Below are 23,927 nucleotides of genomic sequence, written 5' to 3'. Positions count from 1 at the left end.
GTGGAGCTTCGCTAAGGTACGGGATGATGCACTTGACAGCTGTTCTCAGCTGTGGCAGGTGGGTCCGCAGCAGAGTAACACACCCTTGCCTGAAGCCCTGGCCGTACGTTGGAGACGTGTGTGTGCGTGTGCGTGTGCGTGTGTGTTGGGAAGTGTCAGCTGTGTTGCAGCTGTTGTTTTCAGGACCTAACCAGTGAAGAGTTGGCTCTCATACTAACAGAGGCCTCTTTCTTTCTTTCCGGTCTCTTTCTTATCCTTCCTTTCTTCTTGTCCTTCTTTCTTCCCCCGTCACTCCCCCCCCCTCCCCAGAGAGATGGGACTGGACATTATTTTATGGTTGACCCCCTGCCCCTGTGTGTCCATCATCTCTGTTACAGTCAAACAGGTCTCTGGACTGAATCTGTTCCTGCCAGTCAGTCAGCGATTGCGTGTTTGATTAATGATGGTGCATTTATTATGAGGCGAACAGGCTTGCCAATGTTGATTAAAAAGATACGATGTAGCACGCTTAAGCTGTTGCCATAGCAACTTCAGGTTTGGACATAGCTGGTGTTTCACTAATTTTTCCACTCGTTTATCAGAGAGGGAAACAGTATCGAATGCGGATCTATTGTATAATTAATATTTGTATTTATCTTTCAAGGTTATTGGTAAAGGAGCCTTCTTCCACACTAACACAGTTACCACCGATACAGCTGTTAGACTCTGACACTGAATGGGTCCGGGTCTGTTGATTGTCACCAGGCGTCGGTCTCCTGGGGGGAGCTGAGGCAGTAACAGGTAGATGATGAAGTGAGGGAGTACATTGACCAGCCGACGGAAAGCGGAAACACTGCAGACGATCTCCCCGCCACGTCGGCCAGACCGAAGACCCCAGAGGTGATGGAGAACTCTCGAAACCAGGTGGGGTTGGCGATAATCAGGCATCCATAACTTATGTCTGGAGGGGGTAGATACTAGAGTCTGCTGATGTGTAGCATGTGTTGTGATGCATGTCGGAGCAGGCAGACTCCCACCTGGCACTCGACACAGAGGAACACTTAAGACTCATGCATTCCACCATTAGGCTGATTTCACCCAGATCCCTCCAGCCATAACACCGTTCTGCTCCTGGATGAAACACATCCTGCAAGTGTCGTCTGGAACTGGCTTTGATTCCCAATGACCCTAGTCTACCTCTGGGCAGACTAAGCCCTGAGCCAAACCATGTGAGGAGTAATGTCCTATACACAGACATATCAAGTCAAGGAATATCACAGTCAGTCGCTTTGTACAGAAGCGTCTGCTAAAATAGAAAAGAGGACATGAAGCCTATCGCCTGCTGGGAAACCTTAACATTGACAAACCCTGCTTTAGGGCAGCGTTGGAGATCCACATGGGAGAGTGTACCGGATGCTGTTCAGGCTGGTGATCAATAAACAAAGGACATATTGTACGGGAAATGAGGAGGAATTCCTCTTCCCGCCCCCTGTGTCCCAGGTGTTCTCCTCAGACAGTCATCTATTGAGAGAGCTATTTAGCAGAGGCCTTATGACCAACTCTGCACTGTAGTGTGCGTGTGTTTATTAGGAGGGCTCAGGGAGCTGGTTTCACAGCCCCGACCGCTGCCCCGAACGCTGCCCCGACCCCAGCAGGAATCCTCAGACGTCGTCCAAACGTATTGGACCTGACAAGCCAGGCAACGGCCAAGTCGACGAAGCGTACTCGCTAACAGTCATTATTTGTATCATTATTATGATTATGTTTAAACCCGCACTGATTGTATGGTATGCATACACATGCGTCTGAATTGGTATCCGTATCAGAGTTTGGTCAGGTTAGAAATGCATGGGGGGGGAAACGAAAATATGAAGGACTTCTTCAGAGAAGATGGTTGACTCGGGTCTTTGTTTGAGTTGCTGGAACATTTAATTGTTATGGCAATCCATTTTAGCTACAAGTTGCACCGACATATCGGACATAAAGTGTAGACCAGATATTGTGATGATCATGTTTTAGAAGGACCACTGAAATAGACTTTATTAAAACATAGTGTATGGTGTCTTGAAACAGAGCCACCAGCCGATACGGCCGTTAGAGCTATTACGGTCTAGATGTTCCTGTACCTGGCCCCCCCCTGTCCCTTATTTATCCGTCCTTCCCTGGCAGGAGGTGGCATGCAGAGCGCCCTTTTCAGCAGCAGCAGCTTACTGTGTGACATTCCCATGACGGGAGCCTACGTATTATGTTTGTGGGTTATGGTGGCATGGAGATATGATATGGAAGCTTCTTTGTCTCTATCTATAGCAGACTGGGTCCCAACTTGTGTATCATATCATGAATACCATCATATCACATAAAACATAATACATACTCTCTTCATGGGAACGTCACACATTCCCAAGGCCCAGCAAGATCCGGCCTTGCCTTAGGATAGAAGGGGGAGTCCATATATATATTTTTTTTTAAAGAAAATGGCCTACATTTCAAATGTTGTTGGAAGTATAGTTACAATTTTTTTTACATATATTGAGCATTTTTCTATGCTTTTTGCAGTGTCACCCATTAATGGATTGAAATCTATTAAAACTTCTCATTTTCATAAACCGTTTGGTTATCTTTGTTGTTCAAGGCCCAGTTGGCACTATCATGGTGCCATTTCAGCCAGTTCCCTTAACTCAGGCAGTCAAAAAGGTGCTCGTCATTGTTGTCCTCTTGTTCATAGGACTTACCATTAAAATGAGAACCACAGCCAGAGAGAACCTCACCTATTGATCTTACAGCTCCAATGCACCGCAATCAAGCAACGCAGCTGCTGTTGTTCCAAAGACTCCTCATCCTGCTCCCTTAAGGAAAGCTGCCATTAAAGAAATCACACATGTGGTTGTCTCTCCGGTTACCATGGCAGCAAGTTATGAATACCGCTCACATAGTGCGTATAGAAAGAATAGGCTTCTGTTCGGAAGACATTTTTTGTCCCATTACAGTCCTGTGACTCCTTAATAAATGTTGTACTATGAGCAAAGAGGATAATTGATTAACCAAACATCACAGTCATCTAGGAGTGCCTGCCTCAGACATGCGAGGCAAAAAATCTGCCTGCCATCAATACATTTATTCAGATATACGCTGTGTGTGGTTTCCTATTATTTGTAATCACTGTGTTATTCATCATGCTATCTCTCAGACCTCAACAGCTTAATCCTCTGGTTCCATGGCCGTGTAGACTGGAGCCAGGAAAGCGTGGGACTCCATTGTGTCTGAATAAAAGGGACAGCCAACATGGTGCCGTGTGTCTCCTGCTCACAAAGGGCTGTGATCAGAAACACTGCGCTGATACGACGTGGGGAAAGTGACCCCGTTCCATCACTGATGCTCCATGACAATCAAGAGGATTATATGATCACTTCTTGGCACCAACTACAACTCGCTCAAACACGCCCGTCTCTCTCTAGAACGCTTTGGCCGAGATCAACCCTCGTTACGCCGTTGTGAAGACAGCCCTGACAAACCTCAGGCTCTCTTTACAGCTAGGCGTGTAGTTATCCTGGATCTAGTGAACCGCCTGTTATAGAACTTCTGGTTGGGGGATAGCACAGAGACAGGTCCAGAAAGCAGGAAGGCAAGGGGCGGAGTTAGAGGTAGGCCTTGTTTTCCGTTTAGATACGGATATATTATAACCAAGAAGACGACTTGTTTTTCGCGTTTGGATAAAGCTTTCCGACTGGGATTTTACGGTGTCGATTTGAAATCTTCATAGACCTTTTTTACAACTGCTGATCGAGTGTGTTGGCCAAAAACATACTTACAGATCCCAGCAGCCAAAAACACACTTACAGATCCCAGCAACATGGCCCAAAAAAAAAAAGTGGCAAAAGAAGATATATCCCCTTTCACTCAGATTTGAGTTCGTCTGCCTTATCCCCACATCTGGATTTCTGATTACAAAAGTCTTTATACTGCTACATTGACAGTAGCCTGCTCTGATAGGAATGGCTATTTACCTTAATAATATGTTGTGTTGCCTAAATTGCTGTTTACGCAGATTTTTTTAATTTATATACTAAGTGCGATATTGCCTTTTGCACAAATCTGATGAAAAAAAATAGGTAATTTCCAAATGTATCTAACGTTTTTAATAAAGATAGAAAATCATTTTAGTATTTCGAATTGAGACAAGGACTTCAGCAGTATGTAACTATTGTACTTTGCATACACATTCGTAAAAATGTGGTTTTATTATCACAATGCTCCTCACACACCCACTATAAAACACCTTTCATTTGATAAAAATCATAACAAAAAACACATGTTCGTCTGAATGAAAAACATTACCTGCCCACAGTCAAGTACAGCTGGTTGCGAAGTGAGCTCTAAACCAGAGCTGGCATAAGATGGACTGAAGATGGAGGTGATAGGAGAAGGCCCACAGTCCCATAAGGAAACAGGGCTCACAAAACACAGTCCGCCTTCCCCAGACAGTAATCCTTGTTGAGGTTCATAGAAGGAATAAACCCGTTTGAAAGGTAATAAACAACAAGGGGCATGGTATTAATAAAAAAAAGAACGATGACTCTCAGTTCCAAAGACCTGCACGCCACTAGGACTTCTGCTTCTTCTTAGCTGGCATTATGGGGACGATCTCTTCGTCCATCTCCTCGTCATCGTCCTCTTCTTCAGAGTCGGCCTCTGAAGCCTCAGACGCTAGGCAGGCAAGGAAGACACAAGATCATAAGTTTGCTTTTACATTGGATTGTCATCAATAGTTTCTCAAGTTTATTCAGAGTAGCAATTTCAACAGTTTAATTTGACTAGGCAACAACCAAGTTGTCATATTTTGAGTAAAGATCATATTCACATTTGCCAACCTCAACACGATGGTGCGTGTGGCCGAATGGGTGCATGTGTGCAAGAGCATAAGTTAGAGTAATGAGAGCGGGTGACAGATGATTACCGATAAGGTGCAAACCGCTAACAGTGACAGGTCCGGTCCCAGCCTTTAGCCGAATGGTTATTGGGGCCTTCAGTTCAAACTCTCCTAGACTTACCTGAAGACAAGGTATTGACATTCAATATTTTGGAAGAATATACATTGAAGATCAATAATGGATGAATAGTAAAACTGTATAAATATATTGTAGAATTACCATAGGCAGGCAGTTGATGTGGAGGTGGGCGATAGGCACTGAAATGGTCTTTCCAAGGTGGTTCTTAGCCGTTACCTCCACTACATTGCTCTCTTCTTTGGCCCCCTCTCCAATGCAAACCTTGAGTGGACAGGCATCGTGTGTTAGTTACCACGAATCACAGTGACAGCTACAAAAGAAGTGTATTGCAGAACAAACTAAACATGTATTAGCAATTCAAATACCGTGCGTAATTCAAGAAAGTGTTCCAAGTCTTCCTCCTCATCCCCTTGGAAAGTGTAAAACGGTACTTTGGAGGAGAGTTCGCAGCCTTTAAAAAATAAAATAATGCAGTTAAGTCACTGTCTGTGGTATGTAGGATATTGTAATGTTTGTCTGAAAGATCATAAACTGTAAATCATGACACGAGTGATTTCGCATCACGTTTAATTTAAGATAAAACATCCTGAGACCGTGCATCAGTTTCCGAGGTTCAGACCCCCGACCCACATGTGCGAAACTAAATCAATGCTACGTTAGCTGGTTCCTCGGGCCTTTAGTTCAATACTTACTGAAGAGAAAACTTTCCAGTTTGGGCTGGCTCATAGCCCCGCAGTCTGTGCCGTGTTCGTGATCAAGATCTCCACAAGACATGTTGCTTATAATTATAATGCACACTTTACCTGGACACGCTGTTAGAAAACTAACCCGCTACAGCATGACATGTGCGACGCAGTTTATGACGCCAGAGGGCTTGTCATCACTGTGCGCCAAAGAAAATGTGTTGTGGTTGTTGTCAGTACTGCTACGGCCTCCTGCCAAAGAGTTTTGCTGTCTGATATCACAAATCGTATGGACTGTCTTGACTCTATTCATAATTCAGATGCAAACATCATTAGACAGAATCGTTTTTGTTCAGTTATGATAAAGTGAGAGCTTCAACGGTCCCATGTGACCTAATAAGGAATGTGCAGATTAAAGTAAAGCTAAGCAAAAGAAAATAAATGGAGTAAACTTAAACAAAGTAACACGTATCTTGGTTTTTTTATTTTTATGGATCATCTCAACGTAAATACAAATGTTTCATAAATCAATACTTGTACCCCCTCACTCCCCCTACAACACCTTGATCAAAATGTACAATCAAAACCCTTTCCTTCATGTATTTGTCAGCTCTCGGCATGACAGAATATAGAATAGAAAGAACAGTCAGCACAATTTACCCTTAAAACGAGGGTTGCCAACGAGAGAGAGAGAGAAAGAGAGCGAGAGAGAGAGAGAGATGGTGATTCTCACAACAACCGAGTTGTGAAAGATGGCTGCACAAGTGGCTAACATTACAAGGCCTGCGTTCGCTAAGGAAAAACAGACATTATTATTATGAACAAGTTGTCTATAGATATACAATACAAAATGACACTTCAATTTTCATATTTAATCAGTGTTTATGGACATGTCATGAAGTATTATGGCCATGCTTCTTCCCTCTACGCTTGCATGAGCTCACTACAAATGGCTGCCACAGCAATCCAATACACCTCATGCACATCATAAATGTACACCATAATCAAACATCACATAGGCAGGCAGCTACTGAAGAGGGGATCCCCTTCATCCGGATGAACGCTAGTTATAGTCAAAGTGCTTCTTTAAACCTCTGTTTAAGGATTTCCAAAACAAAACAAGATAAATGGGGAAATACGTTAAGAGTATAAAACGTTAAACAAAGGTACGAAAAGGCATAGGAATATTTTAACGACCGCCCCCCTCCTCCCTGTACAACGGAGTAGGATTAGGTGGGTTTTAATTACCTTATCAATGGCGTGTGTGCAGGCATGACCAAGAGAACACTCACTGAGGTGTGTGTATGCGTGTGTGTTGGTTCAGTGTTTGTATGTGCGTGTAATGTTGTAAACAATGTGGAGAGGAATGCAATTAGCAGATGTGATGGGACTGCTCTCTATTACCATGCCAACCAAAGTGTGTTTGGCATGGTACATGGGAACATTTAGTTACAGTGCAACCTATTGAACGTAGCTCAGATGGCTCACCAGAGAGCCGCCCGTTGGTTGCATGGTGAGCTGGCTTCTCTACAGTAAGGACCACTGAACCGTTTCTCTCTAGTCTATAAGTTTCAGCTACTGAACTCCTGTAGCTGTGGCTAAAAATGTTTTTTTTAGAATTTGGAACTCATAATCAAATGCAATTAATCAAAAGCCAAGATAACGAGGGAACGATAACGTATGCTTGAAGCAAAAACCCCCTCTATGGAGGGGGTTTTTGCAGGCGAGAATATATTTTGAGCACCGTATTGTGTAAAAGATCAGTAATCTCAGTAGTCTCATTCCTCGTCCTCGGGGGTCTGTCATACAGTGCCTAACAGGCTGACCATAGACCGGGTCTGCCTTCACAGCGTAAGGCCACGGTCCCAACAGAACCATACGTGAGGACCATGTTGGCTCCTCCCTTTCCTAAATGTGTGCACAGAAGCACAACGTTGCACTGATACAGAGCCGCTCTCCTTCCTACAATGGTTGCATCCCTCCGTGGGGGCGGCGGGCAGACGCACCGGGTGGTTTCCCAGATACAGAGACGTTGCAATGTGGTGTGTGTGTCGATATCGAGGCGACAATGGATGGGAGTGGCCGAGGCCGATACCTTCAGGGCCCTGTCCACACTGGGCCGGTGAGTCCAGCAGGGCGACACCAGCCAGGTGGAGCGGCGTACGTCATGGGACCCAGTGTGACGACAGGACGCATGGTGCCGGCCCAGAGGGTGTCGGTGATATAAAACCAGCCCGGAGCCCGGCCTCTCGCCGGTAACAGACGTGTCGGACGAGCACCGCCGGGCCCCCCCCCCGCTCCCCCTCGCTGCCCGCAGAGCCGTCGCTCCAGGAGCAGGGGGGGGGCGCGGCAGGGGGGGTCTCAGAGGCTGCGGCCCATTAGGATCACGTCTTTGGGGAAGCCCTCCATCTTGGCCACCTCGAAGCAGCCCAGCTTGCTGTAGAAGTCCAGCATGCGCTTGTCCGTCTGCCGCACCTCGCAGAAGGCGCCGTTGGAACCTGTTGGCGTCAGGACGGCGTTAGGGAGCGGCACCGGGTTGAACCCGGGACGGGGATGGATTTCACAACTGGGTGGGAATATACAAAGACTTGGGGGGAGCTCTGAACAGCTAGAGTGCTTGATGTGGACGTGGTGGAAGTGGGGGGTTCCTGCTCACCGTTGGCCTTGAGGGAGGATAACAAACATCCCATCATGCTCTTGGCCACGCTGGGGTCGGTGACCTTGGCGTGAATGTCCACCTTGATGAGCGATGGGAAGTTTGAGAGGAAGGACTCCGGAAGGCCTTCCTCCTCTTCATGGAAGCTCAGCATCATCTTCTACAAGGGGAAGAGGGCAGAGGGAGCAGGCATTGAGTTCCCCATCAGGCCATGGGGGGTCAAGGTCCACTGAACAAATACGACAACAACAGGAAAACTTAAAGAGGATGTAAATGAATAGCATAAGATTGTAATAAACATCCTAGATAAAAAGCTGTGTCTCAAAAAGTTAGTTGTTAAAAGAATAAATCGTGGAGGCAGGCCTGAGGTTCTGCAGGTTGCTCTAGATGCACCAAGGAACCACGACGTGCGCCCTTGCCTCTGCGTCTGAGAGGTCCTTCTCACAGTCCGGCTTGTGGTACTTCTCCTGCATGCAGGGGATCCACGTCAGCTTGCACTTCTTGACGAAGGGCTTGACGTGCTCGGTGCCGATGGCGTAGCCGCAGATTCCCTCCTCGTCCTCGAGCACGAAGCCGTAGTCAGGGCTCAGACTCAGGATCCCACCCACCAACCTGTGGGAGGACGCAGCGGTGACCACAGCGATCACACTGACGCTCCCCGGACAAGGTTACCTCTACGAGCAACTGGAATTCATCACTACGCGACTGAGAAACATGGGTACAGTTCTGCATGATGGTTAAAGGTTGCATCAGCGATTCTAGGCCGTGACATAAATGATGATGTTCATCTGATCTCTCCTCACGTTCTGCTAGCTGCCCGCGCCACAAGCAGGCCGTCAATGCCACGATATCATACACCAACGGTACTACCAACCACTCCAACCAAATAAATACTATTCCAACCAACCACCGACAAGGGGTGGGTGTTGTGGGTTTTGCGCTGCGTTTGTTTCTTCATATTCATTTCTACTGCCCTTATTTTGTAGATATAATTTTTTTGGTAGTTATTTACATCCTGTACTTGCAAACACCCTAATTGTCCATCATATCTAATTAATCCAATTTAGAGTTTGTTAAAAATAAAGATAGCTTTAATATTTTCCGCCGTGTTTTTGATGCGGGCAGCATACCAACTCACACTTCTTGGAAGTCCCAGACAAAGCAAAATCCAGGTAGAACTGTTTCAAAGGGGAAACCCATAGAACAGAAGTAGTGTGTCCATGGACTGGCCTTTCCCCAGACACAAGGGCAGAGCCACGAAGCTTAACCATCGGACGAGAGTTAGTCTTACCGGTCTCCTATGAGATCTGAGTCCTGCTCAGAGAAGGGGACCTCCTCCTCCATGCCTTCAGAGTACATCTCTTTGCAGATTGAGTAGATGGCGGTCTACAAAGAGAGAGAGACGGGCGGCAGGCCCTATGTTACCACGGTAGGGGTGAACCTACACACTAAGCACAAGCTGAAACGTACGTCCAGAAGTCCAACGATACCTCAGGGCTATTTCAGCCCAACGCAGACAATACGACTTCGGGGACGATTTGGTTGTACAGTATCAGCATAAGAACTTGAATGGTGATAAACAAATCAATAATATTTAACCATCGGACTGAAGTAAGTATTAGTATTTATGATGATAATACCGTGAGCCTTTCACCAGGTTATGGACTTTGGTTGTATTAAAGTGTCCTTGACTGTATTTTTGCAGTTATTATGTATTGCCATTTGAGTGTACGGCTCAATGATTGAGCCGTTGACACTAGCATGGTCGGCCCCCTGCTGCGATGTTGTAAGTACAACACGAGAGCAAGAACTGACACTTTAATATTCTAGGAGAAGAACAACTGGTAACGGCTGAGAACAGCGATCACAAACCTCAGTGTTCAAGAGAGGAGGGAAGGTTGCGTTTCCACGGTAAGGGACTATTAAATAATGAAAACGATATGCTGCAACCGTCCCAAGTATGCCCTCTATAAGAGAGATGTGTTCGGCTCGTTTGAAGTGGCTAAGACACGCACAACGGAGGCTGAGAAGAATCAAATCATAACCAAAATTGGAGTCACTACAAAGAATTCAGAGCGCGGCGTGACCAAAGCAGAGCAGAGTATCCACGCCATTCTAGTTAAGCCCTAAAAACAAGCACTCTTAAATATGCAAATAGATCATAATAAGAAGTCTTACCTCATCTTTGGGGAAGTACGGCCTTATGGAATAGATTTTGGAGGTTGGCATTGAAGGGGGCGGCTGGAAGAAGAGGTCGTTTGCCCCCTCTATTGGCAACAACCGCTGTGGACATCAGAGCAGAGATTCAGTTTCCCTGAGGCCAGGGGCTGGGCTGGCCATGGCTCACAGTTCACCTGCTGCTACAGCCCCGCCCCTGTCGGATCACAAGACACTGAGGCAAACAAGTACCGCTTGGTTTGTGATCACATATCAAGGCTCATGTGGGGCGTCATAATTCAGTGTTTCATTCTTGTTTATCCGACAGGGCAGAACTGCAGCAAGGAAAACAAACAACAAATAAGAAGTCGTTCTGGCCGTGTGCAAACAACTTTGTGGGGGACTTATTGTGGTAGGATAAGCAGGTAGTGTTTTGGTCTGAATAGGGCTTCACTGGCTGAAGGAGATGCTTCTTTCCCTTTTGCTAAGACATCGCAAAATAGAGCTGCGCAGGACACTCCTGTTGAGAAAATTAATGATGCGAGCGCAGAGAGAGGAAATGAAAACTCCAGGAACAAACCAGGATTCTGAGAAACTCAGGGGCTTAGCCGAAAAATTGTCATTCACCAGCCGGGCGGCAGATGCGTGTACGACTCTAGAATACGTTTAGTTTGTTTGATCGTGGAGTTTTCCGCTGGCGAACGTGCTTGGCGCTGCGATGCTTAACGCTTGCGCGGGCAAAAGGGTGGGGAGGGGATAATTTTTGCGCTGTGCTTGTCCTGCAAAGAAATGAGATGTCATGAAAATAAAAACCTAGCCATGCTCGCTTGCGACCGCGTGCGCTTGGGAAAAGCAGCATCTCCTTTGGGCCGTTGCTGAAAGAAACTTTAGTTCAATTAGAGGGAGCCAAACACTGGTTCTGTGATGATGTCACCAGAAGTGGGTCGGTCTACCCGCTCATCATTGCCTCACAGGCTGATGAGGTGTGGATCCCAAAACACAACAATCAGCTCACCGTAAACAGACCAAATACGTTCACACCAGCATTATGCACAACACCTTGTTCCTCTTTCGTTGTACACTCATCATGACACTTGTAGCATTACGGTGTTAAGTCAGTGCGTTGGATACCTGGAGCTCTCCTGCTAGACCTCCCCTAAAGGCCCATGGCTCTTGGTCTCCACTAAGGAACTGTGCTGAAGACTGACTACGACACCCTGTTAGGAGCAGAGCCAAGCGGACATCGTTACCACAGGATGGGGGCTCTCTCACACAGATGATCGCGGGGTTGGGTGGGGGGAGATGGAGAGGAAGGGTCATAGGCGTCTAATATTATCAAAGCAAAAAGTGTGGGACTATAGTTTTTTTATTTTCTCAAATCAATTTAAAATGTCCAAATCATATACAACGCAAATGTTATTTCCTTCCACTGTCGGGGATTGAGCAACTAAAGCTTACGTGTCAACGACTTTTCAATCTATGCAACTCAAATGAATTCCAAGTCTATTGATCTACAACCAAATCGATATCTCCTTGTAGGCCTCTGCCACCAATATGACTAGACAACCATCTGTAGAACCAGAGAGGACCTGGGACGGCCAGTGGTTTGAAGAGATCAGTTTCTATTTTTTGGTTTTTCGCCGGACATCTAACGTGACAAAAAACAATGCTATTCCAGATTGAATGGAATCATAGCCTTGCTCGCCCTCCGTCTATCAGTGAGGCTGCGTTCAAAGACCGCAGAGTAAGCTGTAGGCTCATCAGAAGCCCAAACGCCACAAGCTGGGCCTAGTGGCTGGTGCATTCCCTCTTCACAGTATGTAAGCTTCAGCTGCTGTCACCCCATATCCCTGGAACCTCGTCTGAAGTCACATTCTTATCTGCCTGATCACATGACCAGGGAGAGATCGTCAACAAACTACGGAGAAGAAGCAGTGTGAGCGAGAGGGAGAAGAGAGGATGACCATCCTCTACAAGAAGGAGGGCCTCCGCCGTAACAATTACAGCGCTGTTATCTAGCCGGACCCGAGAACACTGCGTTCCTAGGGACGCCCAGCAGCTCCCCAACAGCTTTACGATGCGCTACATGGGCTCGTATAAACTCCCCACAGTTACAATTAGCTTCACCTAGCTGCATGGTGATTGGCCGTCTGCGTTGACCGAATGTGGTGACAAGGGAGCCGGGTCATGTGACCAGACCAAAATAATAATACGCTGCGCGCGGCCACAGCCTCTAACACCGCCGCCGTTACATAGCAACCTCTGCCTGGCCAATCGAGACACTTTCTTTGACGAGTCGGCACGACCCAGCGCGTCGATGCACCTACGGGGGGTAACTCAGAGCTTGCTTTCCTCCAGCCATCACCCTCAAGTGGAACCCGCTTAATGGACTTCTGGAGCAGGTAAGCACATCTGCCTGCATACCCATTTTACATGATTAGTATTATGCAGAAGGCCTACAGCTCCTTGCCCGTTAAGAGGCCAGGGTCAGACCAATGGTGCCCTGGATAATGGGCGTGCACGCAGCGCATCACGGCCCTCAGAGGAGCCCTGCCCGGAGGAGGAGGTGGGTGGGTTGTGGCTGGATTGGAAAAGCCGGGTGTGAATTCCCTTGAGTAGGTGCATCAATGGCTGCTGTGCCTTCTCTACACGCCTACTGATGGAAACAAAACACGTGTTACGGATGCTGCCAGAGAGAGAAATCATTTTGGATTAACACTTTCACTTAAAGCTAACAAAACGCTGCGCAAAATGTGACTTCATCCGGGGGGGCGCTTCCTCTGGGCCGAGCCCAACGGTAACATTTGAGTTGATATGACAAATCAAAAAGGAACCCTTGTCAAAACAATGCAAGGACAAATGAGACAACGAATGCACTGGGCATTCATCGGCCCCTGTCCATCCAATAGCAGAAGAAACTTGTACTGACGGTCCTTCCATCTGTGCACGGTGGAGGGAGAAAGCAGTGGAGAATGGTCATTAGTAAGGGTTCTCACGTACAACATCTCCACACGGCAGACTCAGTGCTGGCTGCAGTGCGTCTGAGGGGGGGGTCAGGGGGGAGGGGGCGCGCCGGGCGGACGGGGCCGGGATACGAGTCTTCAGGGGTCAACAACCACTCTTTAAGAGATGACATGGATCATGTGGTTGCTGGTGATGGGTGAGCTAGCTGTGACTTTGACGTGCTTTTGGACCAGTGCGGGTATGCTGCCTGCTGTGTATTGACGGCTGGGGTCCTCAGCGTTACCCCATAGCCAGACAGGACAGAAACCTGTGAATGAAACTGTTACAGGGGGACCTACAGGCCATGCTGGTGCCTTCAGACGGCAGAGAACTGCTCCAACAATGAATGGAGACTCTGGTAACATCAACGGTGATCTAAATGGTGCTCAGACTGTATGAGGGCGGGACCTTTCGCGTGTTGTTGTGTGTGTGCAGCGGTGTGTAGCAGAGTGAGTCTCAGTTTAAATGTGAGGGTGGTTGGTGGTGATGGGTGGTCCAGGGGTTGTATTCATCATCTTGTCTTATAACAAACCAAAAGAGTCCAGCTTCATACAGTCTGTGTGGATCAATACTTTCTTGCATTGCTTTGTATAATTTATTTTGCTGGTCATGTCTGGCACCAGAATGGCCTTCCATCGGTCGGTTAGTGGAGTCAACTTGGGTTCCAAGCTCGCGTGCGCGTTAGGGCATGAAAGAGCGGGGCGGCACGGACATCCCCGCGCCGCCCACCCCTCAGACAGAGATGGGAGCGAGTGGTGTGTCTGTGTGGGGAGCGCAGCAGTAGTGGATCAGTACTGGATACACAGCAAGCAGCCTGACCCTGCTGGCCCACGCACCACTCCAGGGGCCCGACGGGGGGGCTGTTTCTGGGGCGCGACGGGGGGTGTGGTGGGGGTGTGGTGGGGGCAGCAGTGCAAACAGCATTCAGTCAGACAAAGAAATAAAAATAAAATAAAATAATAAAATAGGTGTAGGCAAAAGACCAAAACAAATAATTCTCCTGATCTTCTACGAGGGGATGTTTGGTTGAATCTTTATCTTTTCTAATGTCCTCTATTTGATAACCGTGTGATAGCGGCTCTTCAGTCTCTGTGTGGCGTACAGGTGCAGTCTGATATATTTATGAGGCATTCTGCACCAATAGTCTGACAATAAAAAAACAACTGCCATCTGGTGCCATCTGATAGCAGTAAATGTGTGACAACATATGGACAGAACCCCCCCCCCCACCCAGTCTGGTCCTTGGTAGACAGAACTCTTCCAGCTATAGAGCTCGTCTAGTTCTGACTATTAAATAGCTTCTTAATCAATTCAATAGTTCCTGGGTGGTTCTCATCCTGAAGCACTATCCATGCTAAGTGTGTGTGACTAGTTGACCTAGTGCCGTGGTGGGCCTACTCTGATGGGCGCCTGCTCGGGGCCTGACCCTCTCATACATACCTAGCCACTGGACAAAGGACTTGACCATGGAGACGATGCTCTTGATGTCCCACATGTACGTGTAGAGGTCGTACAGGATGGTCCGGTTGGCCGAGTTGGACAGCCGCGTGAACATCTGCATCACTGAGCAGCACATGTCCTCGAACTTCTCCGCCCGGTTCTGCCACTCCATCACCTGGGGAACAACAGGGGGTCACCAACAGGGGGGTCACCAACAGGGGGGTCACCAACAGGGCTCGTAGAAACCTCCGCCCGGCACTCTTTCCACCCACTGTCGTGACCATAAGCGCGCCCAATACCAATTTATTTACAAAGAGGGGATAACAGACTAAACCAGAGATGTGACTTTATGCAGCATTTGAACAGTGAACCACCCACCACGGGGTTTTATGTTGAGATAAGCATTCCTGTTTCATCATATGGGCATTAGTACAGCAGGAACGGTGCCAAACCAACTTAAACGAATGGACACACATTCTGTAAGAGGTTCAGTACAGTGCTTCTTCGTTAGACAAATACACAACCTCCTCACTGATCCATGTTGTACTGGATGCCAAAGGAAGAAAACACTCCACCCAATGGGCAATCCAGGTAGTGCACAGCCACCATTTTGTTTTACTGTAGCCAACACCATCAAGCTCCCTAGACCATCATATTCCCGTCTCTGCCTACGCCGTCTCCCGGGCTGGGACCCACCTTCTCGGGCTCCGTGCCCTCGCAGTTGATGCTGACGGTGCTGCTGTTGGCCCTCAGCCAGTTGAACTCCTTCAGCATCTGCACGGCCTTGGGCCCGTGCTCGTAGGGCAGGTAGAAGAGCTCTGCCAGCAGGCTCAGGTCCTCCAGCGAGAGGGGTTCCACGGAGAACAGGGGCTTCTCGTCCGCACCGGGCACAAACACGTCCTGGGGGAAGACACAGTCGAGAGGTTAGCCTCCATGGAGATACCGCGCGTAAGGTACAGAAAATGGGTTTGTGTTTAGGATTTCCTATTTGTTTATTAATGTAGGCATTTATTGCAAAATGGTTCATCCCTGATTACTGTGTGAGGACCAAATTGCCCATCTGCAAATGATTCAGTTATTCATTCAGTATTTCTTTATTGTCCACCAAGATTAGGAGCAACCTACACCCCTTGTGTCTAAAGATAAACACCCCTCGGCTCCATAACAGATCTCTCTAGGCTAACGCAGAGCCTCACATCTCCATGAGGAACACATCTGACCCAGACATGAGGTACCTGTTTCAGCAGCTCATCCGTCTGCATCGGGGCGATGTCGCTCCCACAGTCCTCCGGGACAGGCTCCTCCTGGAGGAACTCCTCGTGGATGGACTCCTCCTGTATGGACTCCTCCTGAATGGACTCCTCCAGTATGGACTCCTCCAGTATGGACTCCTCCGGGACGGACTCCTCCTGGAGGAACTCCTCGTGGATGGACTCCTCGTGGATGGACTCCTCGTGGATGAACTCCTCCTGGATGAACTCCTCCTGGAGGAACTCTGCTGACGACTTGGAGTCCGGCAGCACCTCCTTGTCCGTGTCCATGGGGCGCAGGTCCTCCGCCATCTTCTCGGCCGTGACGGGCCCGTCGAGCTTGACGTCAGCGTCGGCCTCCACCTCCGCCTCCTCCAGCTTCTCCACCACCGTCTCCATGGGCTCCTCGTCCGAGTCCTTCTTCTCCACCTCCGCCTCCACCTCCACCTCCGCCTGCAGAAACACACATCGGACGTCACCGGGGCTCCCCGTCTACACCGGGCCGAGAGGACCAGGGCTGTGACCTCACCTCCTCCAGCTCTATCCGCCGCTTGGCCATGGGGTGTGCGTGGGGGTCGGGACAGAGCGGGGGCACCAGCGGGGACATGATGGGCTGCTGGAACACGGTGGTCACGCTGGTGGCCGAGCACAGGGACGGAGCGCCCAGGGACAACACGTCCAGGACGCTGCTCTTGGCCCCGCTGTGGGGCACCTGTCGGCCTGGAGGCAAACAAGGAGTTTGAGGGCGAGTAACGGGGGTTACAGTGGTCGACTCCCAGCTGAGGGGTACTGGGTTTGATCCCCAATGACCAACACCTTCCTGTAGACACCCGTAAGAAAATATGTCCCTACCTACTCCAAAATGACAGTATGTGAAGGTCCTTCAAAATGGCATTCTCACAGGTTTCCAATGTGTCCTCTTTGAGGAAACCTTTGGCGAAAAGTCATTTTCCCCAGAAATAAAAACGGTGTCTCAGCCAAAACCCCTTTCGTAACATTCATAATACTGCCAATGCAAGGTCTTTCATCAGTGAGACATCGGCTTGATCATAACGCATTGCCTCAATCGACGATAGTGACTTCCCAGAATGGTATTAAGGAATTGTAAAAAATCTTTGGGTTGGGTTCAACTTTCACCTCAAGGACCGACTGAAGAGCACTGACTGAAGAGCACTGACTGAAGAGCACTGACTGAAGAGCACTGACTGAAGAGCACTGACTGAAGAGCACTGACTGAAGAGCACTGACTGAAGAGCACTGCATATGATGACCAGAGGAGGTTCTTACTGTTGTACTGGTGGGGCACTCTGAACTCGCCGAGCCACTCGGTGAGGGCCAGCTTGAGGGCCAGCTGCGGGCTGTAGAGCATGTCCGTCTCAAGCTCCTCGTCGCTGCCCTCGTTCTCCAGCTTGATCTGGATGGACACCGTGCTGTCCTCGCCGTCCGCTGGGAGGACCAATCAACAGGCATTCTCTGCTTTAGCATCGGACGTGAGGACCCATTCATGTGGGTTATACTTAAACATCTGACGTGAGGTCCTATTCATGTGGGTTATACTTTAACATCTGACGTGAGGTCCTATTCATGTGGGTTATACTTTAACATCTGACGTGAGGTCCTATTCATGTGGGTTATACTTTAACATCTGACGTGAGGTCCCCAATCATGTGGGTTAGACTTTTATGACCTATAAACGTTGTTATAATGATTGATAGTCATGTTTAACCATACTAAAGTGTCAAATAATGACGTACATGCATTTCGACGTATTCCCTACTGACACTGACAGTCTGGGGTGTCTGTGCAGAGCGCTAAGCACTCGGGACAACGTTTGCGATTCACTTTCCGGGAAATCATCTACGTAGAGGCACTCGCCGCGCCTCCATATGCCTGGTCTAATCTGCCCGCTTGCACGCTTCAAGGAAGGTAACCAATCACAACGGAGTTAGGCTGGCAGGAGGGGGGCGAGGGGGCGGAGAAGGACGAAACCGAGCGTTGACAGAGAATGCTGAAAGCGCCCAGATGAGAGGAAGAGTTTCCCGAAAATCTACATCATTTTTCGTGTATGGTTAAACATGACTATCAATCATTATAACAACGTTTATAGGTCATAAAAGTCGAAAAAGCATAATAGGTCCCCTTTAACAGCTGATGGAAGGTCCTATTCATGTGGGTTATACTTTAACCTCTGATGGAAGGTCCTATTCATGTGGGTTATACTTTAACCTCTGATGGAAGGTCCTATTCATGTGGGTTATACTTTAACCTCTGATGGAAGGTCCTATTCATGTGGGTTATACTTTAACCTCTGATGGAAGGTCCTATTCATGTGGGTTATACTTTGACCTCTGATGGAAGGTCCTATTCATGTGGGTTATACTTTGACCTCTGATGGAAGGTCCTATTCATGTGGGTTATACTTTGACCTCTGATGGAAGGTCCTATTCATGTGGGTTATACTTTAACCTCTGATGGAAGGTCCTATTCATGTGGGTTATACTTTAACATCTGATGGAAGGTCCTATTCATGTGGGTTATACTTTAACCTCTGATGGAAGGTCCTATTCATGTGGGTTATACTTTAACAGCTGATGGAAGGTCCTATTCATGTGGGTTATACTTTTAACAGATGATGGAAGGTCCTATTCATGTGGGTTATACTTTAAAGGTCCTATGACATGCCTCCAGGTGTGAGTGTGATTAGCCTTACGAGCCGTTTTGAAAATCGCCCCCTTATGACATCACAAGTGGGCGTGTCTACCTAGACGTGTGCTGGATAGATCGGTGGACCAGCCGACCCAGTGGACTGGAGCAAACGTTGCTCATCTATCTGTCACACATCTAGCTGGACACGCCCACTTGCAATGTCCCATTCATGTGGGTCATACTGAAATAATACTTCATGAGTGGACGACACCGTGGGGAGACATGCGTCAATGGGTGGTCTTTGAACCTCTGTAAGGAACAACAGCAGAGGCTACTCACTCATCACCACATCCTTGCGTACGCCGTTCATGTTGGACTTGTACCAGGTGGCCAGGGTGTGGATGGCCACAAAGTTGGACTCGAACTCGCAGTTTGGGTTGGTGAGCACTCCCTTCAGCCTGGGGATGAGCTCTGTGGAGCGGCCCTTGTAGGGGCCCAGGAACAGCCTCTTCTGGTCGTAGTCGTTGGCGTGGATGTTGTCCCAGATCACCGGCGCTCTCCGGAGGATCTTGGAAACCTCTTCTATGGACTCCACGGTGATGTCTTTGGATACAACTTTGGGACCTGGAGAAGTGAAACGTCATCCGTTAGCTACATAACATGGTTCTTCCTCGCTACCTTAGGATTACAACCTATTGTAAATAATTCTTTATTAACTTTTGGGCCTTTATGGAAAGGGCCGATAAGAGAGACAGGAAAATAGGTTGAAAGAGAGAGGGATTAACATGTGGCAGCCCCGGTCAGTATCCAACCTGAGTAACTACAAGGGTTAAGACACCGAGACACACATTCTGATGGCATAGCTCGCCATGGTGAAACCTTGAGTGGGGTGTTAATCACTCACCTGTCCATAGCACCTCAATGCCAAGCAGAAGCTTCTCTCCTACCGTGTGGAGGTAGGGAGATTGAGAGACATTTGGGTAGCAGAAGGTACCACAGTACTCTGCAAACCATAAAAAAAAAACATACATTGGATGAATTGACAAGCACGGCTAAGAAAAATCTAAATGGAATATCTCCAAAGAATTCAGCATGACCTAGTTCCTAAAAAAAACTTGACAGTTTTAGAAATAGAGAAATATAAAGAATAGTAAAAGAGATCTACAGTGTATATACACTAGGGCTGTCAACGAATATTCGAAGTTCGAATATTCGTTCGAAATGCATCCAAAAACGCGAATTCGAACGTGAAAATTAATATTCGAATGTGAAAAAACACTCCCGCGGTACAAGCGCCTCTATCTGCTTTGTGAATGAGCCTCTGTCTGTTCGCGATGTCCCTCATAATATTCGAATGTGAAAAAACACTCCCGCGGTACAAGTGTAACAGACTAGTATTGTGAAGAGCGAATGTATTTTATCCCCTCGGGGTTTCCGTACTTGGATATAGGTATTCCAGCTCTCACGCTGTGACTGGGTGACTTCTGATAGGTACTAAGTAAACGAGACTATTTTCCCTTCCACGCTTGTGTCATTCTTGTCATATAAATATCTAAGTGCCAACGCTCGGTTACACAAGCGCCTATCTGCTTTGTGAGTGAGCCTCTGTCTGTTCGCGATGTCCCTCATAATATTCGAATGTGAAAAAACACTCCCGCGGTACAAGCGCCTAACTGCTTTGTGAATGAGCCTCCGTCTGTTCGCGATGTCCCTCGTTTTAAAGTAAGGAAATGCCCAGCAGGAAGCCGCCGCCCTATATATAGGATATATATATATCCCACTAATTTGAACCATGGTTTTGTCGCATTATTGACATATTGACGGCAACTGCGTAAAATAGGCAACCAGATATTCGAATAGTTCGAATTCGTGATTTTTTTCCAAACGAATATTCGAATGTCATTTTTGAGCAATTTTGACAGCCCTAATATACACATACATACATATAACAACACGCCCCTGTGACCACCACAGGGGGAATGATATCACGGCCTACTGTTTACCTGTGGGACAGAAGAGGAACGTTTCGGGCTCGCCAAGGTACTGGAATATCTCGTTGGTGATGGAGACCTGAGCGTGGGCGTAAGAGCTGAACACCTCTTTGTCCGCGGGGCAGATGTTGTGCTCGATGTCGTCAAAGAGTAAGGCAAAGGACTTGCAGCCAAAGTGCGTAACCTGCAGGTGAGCGGAGTAGATGGAGCTGCATGGTTAACGGCCCAGGTTCACAACGTCTTTGGTATCCCCCGCCTATATTTAAGGACTTTAAAGTTATTCCCATACTGATATCTAACCAATATAGGTTAGATATCTAACCAATATTGGTTAGATATCTAATCAAAATTGGTTAGATATCAGTTTGTGAATTTCTTATCAAAGTCATAGTTTGAGTTACAGCGGTATACAGGAATTGATATCACACTGGTTATCCGATCAATAGCAGGCTGAAAGGGGTTATTGGACCATCCCTCCATTTACAAAAATGTGATTCAGCGGGATCCTTTTCCACCAAATGTACAGAAAGAGAAAGTGGACTGAAAATGTGCTGTCAAAGAACTCAGAATCCGCATCCACAGTGAAGTGGAGAAGATACCCGTCACGCATATGATACAACCCCCCGGATTCCTATTTGTGTACTCAAAAAAAAGTAAGGGCTTTCAAATATCATGCATTCTGATTCTACAGCAGACGCCCACACTCGGCCGCCTGGGGAGAACAGCACCACCTCGCTCTACTTCATATGCAGTTCTCGTCTCGTGTCCTTTTGTCTGAAGTTACTTGGCAGAGCGTTCAACGCTTTCATACAGAACTGCTAAACACTCCGATGTACAGGCCTGATATTTAGCATTGGATGCAAAGGGACAGATTAGCATTTGATTTAGATGTTCATAAATAGCAACAAACCAATGCTTAATAAACCCAGAAAGCAGGGGTGTTGTGAGTAACACAGAGATATTCCAGCACTATTTTCCGCACTGTGAATTTATATTATCAGTTGCTTCTGGCTGAGTAGTCTATGTGGTTTCATTCCTGTTAACAGTGCATCGCAGGTAGCATCATAATCAAATCACCAAAAATAGTGCTGAATTATCTGCGTGTCTGTAGAAAAACTACAATCTTGTGTGTAGTCCCTTCCCATAAACAGAAGCTAGGCTGCTATTACTCTGCAAGTCATAGGAAGGAATCAAACGCACATTTTTTGATTTCTTATTATGCCTTTAAATGCGACAGCAAAGCTCCTCCTGATGCTGGTATTACACATGATTTGCGGTCATCTTTTATACAATTTCATAAATGACATAACTGCTTTCTCTTCTATCTGCCCGATTGGACATTGCTATATGCATCACGGCCACACAATCTTGTAAATAAGAAACATACCTGGTCAAGTTTCCTCTTCAGTGTGGAAACCTCTTTCTGGTTAGAAAAGGTGATGTCGAGCCCTGGGGAAATGGCATAGATGAACTCTATGTTATGCTCCTTGGCAGCGCTGATGAGGGTCATGAGTTGCTCTGGAAGGAGAAACAAGAAAGTAGTTAGGTAAATACAACAACCCACTTGTGAATAAGATAAGAAAAACTTTATGCATGTCACAACAAGTGATTAGAAATTCGCCTTAAAAAAATTATACAAGACGCAATGTATAAGATTGAGCCACTCCCACAAGATCTGCTCACTCAGTGATTGGGAGCGGTTTTTGAGTGTCAGTAGTGAGACTCAAACCAAAACAGAGATACATCTCCAGTATATTTTATGTGTACAATATATAATTTATAGGAATTTATTTTATTGATAACATCATTGAAATCACTATCAATCATCATTAACTACAGATGTTAATTTTAGGCTACTAGCTTTTAGAAATGTAACACCTGGCGTCTACAACATGATGTCATGTAAACGTCATTCGAACCAACCTGCTTCTTCCACAGAGTACAACTCTCTCCAAAACATTCTGTGTTTGTAGTCATCTTTAGGAGCATAGAGGTATGTGTTCAGACCCCATTTCTGCTGCCTGCACAACATGCACAAGGTAGAAAGATGCCACACATCAACAAAAATAAATCCTCTGTGCCAATGTTTTTCTGTTATTCAGTCCAGCTATTTGGAAAATAATGAACATACCTCCTGAACAACTCTTTCCTTTGTTCCATTGTCCATGGCCGACCATAAAATCCTATGAAAACAACATTTTATTAGCAAAGGGATCGAGTACATTCCTGTTTAATCTTGGTGGTTACAGAAATCTGCAATATCGCATTAATTATGCCTATCCATTATACTCACTGTCTTTCAGGAGACACTGACTGCACACCTCATCGATAGCCAATTGTTCATGCTTATGGTTAAACTGTACAGGCTTCAAAACACCGACCCCGGTACTGTGTCGTTTCAAACATGTCGATGGGATAGATTGCATCTGTTGCATTGACATGTTTGACAACTTCCATCAGCCCTCCCCAGTCCCCACCCAGTTTGGACGCAGCGGGGCCGTCCATCAGTATCGTGGCCGGTGTCAGGAGCGTACACATGGTAAATGGACCGCTCAATGCCGAACCCATTACCTTCCACCACCCCGCTGATGAATTTCCGATGTCCGTCCGGTTCGACGCAGAGGACCCGCTCCTCCCCGGACTCCGCAGCGGCCTCGGCACCAGCTTCAGTAGACAGGGGGCTGGGGCTCGGCTCGCCCTCCAATGGAGACGTTTCCAACGCCTTATCTTTTTGAACCATGTTTTGTATAATGTTCTCAATATGAATGCATATGTCAACCCGACGGAGAGGAAGGGGTTTGGACGAAAGGTGTCCTCAAGGGATGGTTTCGTACACAGCAGACGAGTTAACGAGGTTAGATCAGCGCCCGTGTCGCGATGTTAGTAGACCTGTCCGACCTTGTCGATGAATGTAGAAGTGTCTGCAGTTGTGTCACGATGATTATCTGCATGTAGTGTGGAACATTGTTCATACAACCCTGTCGGCATACAAGATAAGCTATTTTCAAATCAGACGCTTGGCTTCTTTCTTGTGTAGCTCCTGAAATTGTCGTCCCTTCCTGTTTACACCGATTGCGCATGCTCACAATACTAGCTGGAGCCGGTCAGAACTAGTT

At 47.2% G+C, this 23,927-nt stretch overlaps 2 protein-coding genes across 2 annotated transcripts; both read right to left on the bottom strand.

Moving 5' to 3' along the window:
- Positions 1-4,097: 4,097 nt before the first annotated feature.
- On the bottom strand, positions 4,098-5,901 carry npm3 (nucleophosmin/nucleoplasmin, 3). The gene is made up of 5 exons (XM_056609080.1): positions 5,678-5,901; positions 5,351-5,436; positions 5,127-5,246; positions 4,934-5,027; positions 4,098-4,683 (listed from the first exon to the last, which is right to left on the bottom strand). Exons 1-5 carry the CDS (start codon positions 5,757-5,759, stop codon positions 4,580-4,582), a joined length of 486 nt encoding a protein of 161 aa, XP_056465055.1. The 5' UTR covers positions 5,760-5,901; the 3' UTR covers positions 4,098-4,579.
- A 95-nt stretch (positions 5,902-5,996) lies between these two features.
- Positions 5,997-23,904, bottom strand: oga (O-GlcNAcase). The gene is made up of 18 exons (XM_056609063.1): positions 23,383-23,904; positions 22,943-22,994; positions 22,735-22,832; positions 22,199-22,329; positions 20,824-20,995; positions 19,725-19,823; positions 19,160-19,444; positions 17,462-17,620; positions 16,704-16,894; positions 16,160-16,627; positions 15,621-15,824; positions 14,925-15,099; positions 11,613-11,698; positions 10,503-10,607; positions 9,616-9,710; positions 8,744-8,936; positions 8,325-8,484; positions 5,997-8,166 (listed from the first exon to the last, which is right to left on the bottom strand). Exons 1-18 carry the CDS (start codon positions 23,549-23,551, stop codon positions 8,030-8,032), a joined length of 2,979 nt encoding a protein of 992 aa, XP_056465038.1. The 5' UTR covers positions 23,552-23,904; the 3' UTR covers positions 5,997-8,029.
- Between the last annotated feature and the right edge of the window lie 23 nt (positions 23,905-23,927).

The sequence above is a fragment of the Gadus chalcogrammus genome, chromosome 15 (assembly GCF_026213295.1).
Source record: "Gadus chalcogrammus isolate NIFS_2021 chromosome 15, NIFS_Gcha_1.0, whole genome shotgun sequence".
NCBI lineage: Eukaryota > Metazoa > Chordata > Actinopteri > Gadiformes > Gadidae > Gadus > Gadus chalcogrammus.
Note: the sequence above shows the minus strand (reverse complement) of the source record. Positions and strands in the feature narration are given on the sequence as shown.